Below are 7,701 nucleotides of genomic sequence, written 5' to 3'. Positions count from 1 at the left end.
AAGGAAGGAAGGAAGGAAGGAAGGAAGGAAGGAAGGAAGGAAGGAAGGAAGGAAGGAAGGAAGGAAATAGGTCTTTACCCCCTCACACCGCTCACCCTCGTTTGGTCTTGCTCTTTTCTGTGGAGGAGTCCTTTTCATTCTCCACTTTGGGCGGTTCCTTGGGGGGCTCTTTCGGGGCACCAGGTGGAGGAGGGCCCTGTTTCTCCTTCTCGGCCTCCTCGGCCTCTTTGCGGCTGGCGGTCTTCTTCAGCTGCTCAAACTCCGAGTCCAGGTCGACATCCTTGACGTCTTCTTCAGGGATGGTGAGGGCGTGGGTGAGGGGCGTCGTGCCTGCCATGACCTTGAACTTCTCGTGGAACTGGACCGGCATGCTGAGGCGCAGGAAGAGGAGCTCCACCATCGCGTTCTGGGAGCCGAAAGTCCGGTGGGTCAACTTGAGGCACGGCGGGTTGTCCACGGTGCCGTCAATCCGTGACACCTGCCAGGGAAAAGGGAGAAGCACAGAGTTACGGCAGGTGAGGGCTGGTGTGAGGGTGAGCTCCTCTCCCTGTTCTTGGTGATCTTCCGTAAGTAGGGTTGCCAGTTCCAGGTTGGGGAATACCTGGAGATTCTGTGGGCGGAGGCTGAGGAGGGCGGGGTTTGGGGAGGGGAGGGAATTCAGTGGAATATAATGCCATATAATGCCACCTTCCGAAGCAGCCCTTTTCTCCAGGGGAACTAATCTCTGTTGCCTGGGGATCAGTTGTAATCCCAGGAGATCTCCAGCCCCCACCTGGAGGTTGCCAAAGACAATAGGGAACCCTTAGGGTAGAAATGTAGCCACAAACAATATCCACCAAGGGAAGACCGTCTACAATTCACAATGATGTTCAAAACGATATATTATATCCATTGAAATACAAAGAAGGGTGAGTGGTCACAACCCAGCAGAGAATATAAACACAGATCCAACAATTTGCTCGCAACAACTTTTTAAAAATATATTTTTAATTCGTTTTTAAACAATCATTTACAACGATAAACACCACGACCAAGCAACAACAAGAGGATCAAGTTGGATTATAAACGAATCATTCAACCAGGGCTTTTTTTTGTAGAAAAAGCCCAGCAGGAACGCATTAGCATAATAGGCCACACCCAACAGCAGAAACCATTAGCATATTAGGCCACACCCCGCATGTTACCAGAAGTGTGTTCATCCAACCACACCCACCTTTCGCTTCTTATTCTGTTTACCTTGTTTGTTGTCAAAACCCTGGGCTTTTTTTGTAGCAGGAACACCTTTGCATGTTAGGCCACACACCCCTAATGTAGCCAATCCTAATGAGTGTCTGCTGTTAGGTGTGGCCTATTATGCTAATGAGTTCCTGTTGGGCGTGGCCAACTCAGGAGCCAGCCGGAACTCCGTTCCTGCCCAAAAATAGCCCTGCATTCAACAGTACAAACCATTCTGACAGTCTCGAACCTTCAGCAACCAATAAATAAGGGTAAGGAGTGCCGGTAACTGCACTGCCTTTGTCAATTAGGAGAACATGAGGACTAGATTAGAGCTAGATCTCAGCTATAGAAGAATTCTGTGTGCGTTTCATTGTACGCAAAAAAGAGCTTGTACCTGAATAAAACTTGGTCTTAAAGGCGCCACTGGACTGTTTTGGACCGGGGGGGCGGGGTCTTTGCAACTTACCTGGCTGCTTCTTGCTCTGAGGGCTGCTGGGAGCAGGGGGTGGGGCTTGTTGCATGTGCCCCACCCCCTCTCGGAGCTGTTCTCTCAAGGGCAGCCCTCGAGAGAGCTCTCTCAGCCCCACCTACCTCACAGGGTGTCTGTTGTGGGGAGGGGAAGGGAAAGGGAAAGGAGTTTGTCAGCCGCTCTGAGGCTCCTTCGGGTAGTGAAGGCTGGGGTATAAATCCAATCTCTTCTTCTCTTCCTCCACATGCAGCTGCTGGTGTGACCTTGGGTCAGTCACAAGTTCTCTCGGAGCTGTTTTCTCAAGGGCAGCCCTCAAGAGAGCTCTCTCAGCCCCGCCTACCTCGCAAGGTGTCTGTTGTGGGGAGGGGAAGGGAAAGGAGATTGTAAGCCGCTCTGAGGCTCCTTCGGGTAGTGAAGGTTGGGGGTATAAATCGAATCTCTTCTCTTCTTCTTCTCTTAGTCTCCAGGAGTGTTCCAACCAGGAGCTGGCAACTGTGTATGAGGTTTGGAAACACCAAATTGGGAAATACCTAGAGATTTTGGTGGTGGAGCCTGGGGGAGGGCAGAGTTTGGGGGAGGGGAGGGGGAAACGCAGCAACGTACAATGCCACAGAGTCCACCCTACAAAGCGGTCCTTCTCCGTAGGTGAACTGACCTCTGTCGTGTGGAGATCAGTCGTAATTCCAGAAGATCTCCAGCCACCACCTGGAGATTGGCAACCCAAATTTCGCTACATATACCAATCTGTAATAATGGTTCATGAGGGGGAAAGGTGCTGGTGAGGGGACACGCTGAGGCAATTTCCCGCCTACGTCACACCGTGCCCAACCTGAGATGACCATTATGTAGGAGAAATAATTCGTATCGTTGATACAGAGGCCTACTGAACGTTCTTTTAGGCTCTCTAACCTTGGCAGATGTTCTCTGTGGCTTCGCCCCTCCCCGAACGTGCCCCCAGACTACTCTCCCGTGACTTGGTACCCAAGCACCTTCCCTGCACTTACCTCGTAGTGAGGGTGCTCCGCAGGCACCGAGGCAAATTGAGGCAGGCTCTTGCTGAACCACATGGTGATGTCCCGCTTCATGTTGATGGCGAAGGGCTCGAAGCCTTCCTGCAGGCCGCAGATGGTGAAGTAGCGGAGGGTGCTGACGTCCTGGCCTAAGTTGAGCCGCCCGACCTGGGATAGGCCCAGGCTGCAAACCGGGATGAAGCCTGCGAGGGACGGAGAGAGGGAATTTTTAAAAAACCACAGCGGTCCTGGTCAATGTTCCCTCTAAGCTGTGGAGTCTTGTGAACAAAAAATCTACTTTGTGAGCTACTGGCATTAAAGTTGTGAGCGAGTAATTTGGCTTCTGCATAAATTAGCTTGCTCTGGAGCCATCCTGCCTGAGCTAAGACAAAAATGTGTGAGCCGGAGGCTAAAAAACTGTGAGCTAGCTCACACTAACTCAGCTTAGAGGGAACATTGGTCCTGGTTCCTATCTATGGTTGCCAACCTCCCCATGGGTCAATCAACAAATATATACACTGGAGCGTCTATGAATGTCAGCTGCTTAATGGGCCTTTTGTAGGACCAGCCACAAACATCAATTTAAACTTCAATGTAACCACAAAAGGAAACTTCCCCCTTTAGAAGACTTTCAAGCAAGGAGAAGCGGGTGTACAATTCCCCATTATTGATATACACTATTGATTATTGATATACACTCAGAGTTCACATATAACGGGGACTGGGATTTTGGAGCTCTGCATTCCACTAAAGGTTACCAGCTCCGGGTTGGGAAATACCTGAAGGTTCTGGGGGTGGAATGTAAGGAGAACTGGGTTTTGGGAGGGGTAGACTTCAATGGGTTATAATGCCATAGAGTCCACCTTCCAAAGCAGTCATGTCCTCCGAGGGAACTGATCACTGATCCTTTCCGCATTTGCCTGCCACTCCAGATTTTCCCATTGTTCGAGTCGAGGTGATAGAAGTCCGCGGCACAATGGCACCCAAAAAACCTGGGCAACAGCGGGCCGAAACCGGGCCGACCACTGAAGGGAGGTAACGTAACGCAGGACGGAAGAATAACGCGGAATAAAAAGAAGGCTGAATTCGATTTTAGTGCAGAACGGGGGTGGGTGGGGGGCAACCTAGAATAAAAAGAAGGCTGAATTCGATTTTAGTGCAGAATTGCTTGGAGGACACAGCAGTGAACATGGATTAAAAGGAGGGTGCGGAAAGGGCCACTGTTAGGAGAGAAGCCAATGTTGGATCAGGCCAAAGGCCCATCCAGTCCAACACTCTGTGTCACACAGTGGCCAGAAATACCAGGTGCCATCGGGAGGTCCAGCAGTGGGGCCAGGACATTAGAAGCCCTCCCACTGTTGGCCCCCCCAAGCACCAAGAAGACAGAGCATCACTTGCCCCAGAGCCCCTATCTACACCTTGTGGCTAATAGCCACTGATGGACCTCTGCTCCATATGCTTATCTAATTCCCTCTTGAAGCCGTCCATGCTTGTAGCCGCCACCACTTCCTGTGGCAGTGAATTCCATGCGTTAATCACTCTTTGGGTGAAGAAGTCCTTCCTTTTATCCGTTCTAACCCGACGGCTCAGCAATCCCATGTAGCGCCCAGGAGTTCTTGCATTGTGAAAAAAAGGAGAAAAGTACCTCTTTCTCTACCTGCTCTTTCCCACGCATAATCTTATAAACCTCGATCATGTCACCCCTCAGTCGTCGTTTCTCCAAGCTAAAGAGCCCTAAGCGCCTTAACCTTTCCTCATAGGGAAAGTGTTCCAACCCTTTTATCATTCGAGTTGTCCTTTTCTGCACTTTTTCCAAAGCTATAATATCCTTTTTAAGGTGTGGTGACCAGAACTGCACACAGTATTCCAAATGAGGTCGCACCATTGATTTATATAGGGGCATTATGATATTGGCTGATCTGTTTTCAGTACCCTTCCTAATAATCCCCAGCATAGCATTGGCCTTCTTTATTGCATGGAGATCAACTGTAATCCCAGGAAATTTCCAGCCACCACCTAGAGGTTGTAGAAACAACAGAGAGATCACAGGAAGGATCCAAACCATGATAAAAACAACCGTGATGTAGTATTATGAAAATATATTTAGACTGCTGTTTTGCAGTGAGTAGTGTTTCTTCGACAAGTCATAAAGATGTACGCATACGCACAACGGAATTTGCATATACTCCCGTTTCCCATGAGCACGGAAGGAATCTGTTTCATTGGAGTGGGTAGAATGTTGAGTGTTAATTCACAGATTAGAATTGCAACCCCGAGGTTGCGATCTCCCACCTACTGATAACCGGCCATACCTAGTAGTTACATCAATGAGCCAGATCCTCCCTACGGCAAAAGCATGGCTACTGATTTTATAAGTTTTAATGTGTTTTAAATGTTATTGTATTTATTAAAATGTTGTAATCTGCCCTGAGCCCGTTTACGGGATGGGCAGGATATAAATGCGAAAAATAAAATACATAAATTGTTAACGTGTAAATTAATGTGACTTACGCGGCACACTGAGAAAAAGCAGTCATGTGAAACGGGAGTAGATGCCAATTCCGTTGTGTGCGCGCGTGCATCTTTATGACTTGTTGAAGAAACACTACTCACTGCCGAACGGCAGTCTAAATATATTTTCATTGGTTGTTTTCATCACTGTTACCACCTAGAGGTTGGCTACCAGTGTTCCCTCTAAGCTGAGTTAGTGTGAACAGGCTCACAGTTTTTTAGCCTCTGGCTCACACATTTCTGTCTTCGCTCAGAAAGGAGGGCTCCAGAGCAAGCTAATTCATGCAGTAGCCAAATCACCTGCTCACAATGTTAATGCCAGTGGCTCAGAAACAAAAATCTCTGCTCACAGAATATATTTTCATTGGTTGTTTTCATCACTGTTACCACCTAGAGGTTGGCTACCAGTGTTCCCTCTAAGCTGAGTTAGTGTGAGCCAGCTCACAGTTTTTTAGCCTCCGGCTCACACATTTCTGTCTTCTTTCAGGAAGGAGGGCTCCAGAGCAAACTAATTCATGCAGTAGCCAAATCACCTGCTCACTATGTTAATGCCAGTGGCTCAGAAACGAGAATCTCTGCTCACAGGACTCCACAGCTTAGAGGGAACGTTGTAATGGCTACCCTAATTCCACCAGTCCAGCAAACACACGCTTCCCTGGAATACCAGAAGGCTGGCATTTGGGTCCCTGATGCTCACGTCTCGCCCTTCACAGATCCTCCCCAAAGCAAGGAGTAAACAATCTCTTATGTCCTGTCTCTCAAAGATGATTGCGCACCGGTCATCTTGAATGAGATGGCCCACGTCAGCGAACTCAGCAACCAAAGAAATATCCCCAATCCTTGTTTCCTGGCTCCAGCTAGGCAAAGGAACCCATCCATCCCGACTCCTCCTTTCCCTCGTTCCGGCTTTACCCTCCTGCACCGAATGAATGAGGAAGGAAACTCGGGAGGTTTCGAACTCACCGTCCCCGATCTCGATTTCTTTGAAGGCCAGCTCTGACCCCGAGTCACTGATCAGCATCTCTCCGTTGAGGGTGAACATGATGTTATTGTCGACGAAGTCTATCATGCAGCCGACCACGTCGCCCGACTGCCAGGGGCGGCCGAAGGGCTCACTGCCTATGTGCCAGCGCTGGCCCTGGAGAGGGGGAGAGGAGCGGACCGATCAACCTGTGGGTGCTAGAAAGGGGAAGTCTAGGAGGTCAGTAACACTGGAAAACATGGTAGAAGGGAAGCCCCCCCAAGATTAGGGGGACATCAGCCAGTTTCCCCCAACTCACCCGGTGCCCATTGAAAACGTAGGACAACTCATCCGCTCCGAGTTCCACGTCGGGCCGGACGTTGGGTCGGGCCCACCCCACGCGCATCTCTCCGGTGGTGACGGCCTCGAACTCGAAGTACCACTTGCCCGACTTCACCGCGTAGAATTGCTCAGCCCGGAAGATGCGGACCTTCTCTGATCGGACCTTGGTCAGATCTTGACCTGCTGGGTCCAGAGGTTCCAGAAAGAGGCAGAGGTGAAACAGCGGGCTTATCTGCAGACCGGCCTCGCTCATCACCGAAGGCATGCCGTCCTCGGTAAAGCCAGGCTCCACATTCAGACCGACCACAAGATGCAGAGCAGGGGTCCCCAACACGGAGCGCGTGGGCACCACAACACCTGCCGACATTTCTCTTGGTGCCTTCCAAGTGTTTTCAGAAAGTGGGTGGGGCCAGGTAAGGCTTTTGACCAGCAAGGCTTCTGATTGGCCATTGGAGATTGGATTGGCTGCGGGGATAGGGTGGCCAGGTCCTACCTCGCTGCCGGCGGGGGAACTCCTCATTGTGACATCATGTTTCCGACGTTGGGGGCGACGCTCAAGGTTTTGGGCAAAACTCTATGGTCATTTGGGGCCTCAAAACCATAGAGTTTTGCCCCAAGCCTAGAGCGTCGCCCCCAGTGTTGGAAAGAGGGTGATGTCACTCCTGGGTGATGTCATTGCATCAGCACCAGCAGTGCCAGGAGGGGGCTTCTTGGGGGTGGGGCTTTCCCTGCTGGCCAGCTGGGCCACAGTTGGTACAGTGCCACCCCATAGGTGGGTTAGGGCAGGAGAGGCCGAGGGAATGGGACACCCACAGCCTCAACCAAAGGCCTGTAGAAAATAGTCAAAGACAACCATGATGGCAAAACTCACAGATAATCTGGACACAATACTTAGGCCCTCTCAACACTCATACTTAATTTACTAAATAACATCCAAGTGCCGAGCTTAATTTGCAAAAATTTAGCATAAAGTTTCCCGATGACAGATAAAAGACTAATTGGTCTAAAATTTGAGGGATTAAGGTGACAACCCTTTTTGTAGATGGGGACAATTATTGCGTTGGTCCAAGCTGCTGGCATCTGACCAGTCTTATTTACCATGGTGAAAAGAGCAGCTAGCGGAGAGGCCCACCACTCCGGGTCAGCTTTCAATACCTCAGGGATTATCACATCTGGGCCAGGAGCTTTGC

At 50.1% G+C, this 7,701-nt stretch overlaps 1 protein-coding gene across 1 annotated transcript in view; it reads right to left on the bottom strand.

Moving 5' to 3' along the window:
• Nucleotides 1-7,701, bottom strand: part of LOC107117768 (ryanodine receptor 1-like) — a 114,834-nt gene that overhangs the window by 81,699 nt on the left and 25,434 nt on the right. Inside the window, exons 12-15 of the mRNA XM_015419931.1 lie at nucleotides 6,489-6,691; nucleotides 6,172-6,346; nucleotides 2,692-2,900; nucleotides 96-478 (exon numbers count right to left, since the gene is read on the bottom strand). Of these exons, the coding sequence (XP_015275417.1) occupies nucleotides 96-478; nucleotides 2,692-2,900; nucleotides 6,172-6,346; nucleotides 6,489-6,691 (970 nt within the window). The remainder of the gene's footprint in view (nucleotides 1-95; nucleotides 479-2,691; nucleotides 2,901-6,171; nucleotides 6,347-6,488; nucleotides 6,692-7,701) is intronic.

The sequence above is a fragment of the Gekko japonicus genome, unplaced genomic scaffold (assembly GCF_001447785.1).
Source record: "Gekko japonicus isolate JY-2015 unplaced genomic scaffold, Gekko_japonicus_V1.1 scaffold3850, whole genome shotgun sequence".
Classification (NCBI taxonomy): Eukaryota; Metazoa; Chordata; class Lepidosauria; order Squamata; family Gekkonidae; genus Gekko; species Gekko japonicus.
Note: the sequence above shows the minus strand (reverse complement) of the source record. Positions and strands in the feature narration are given on the sequence as shown.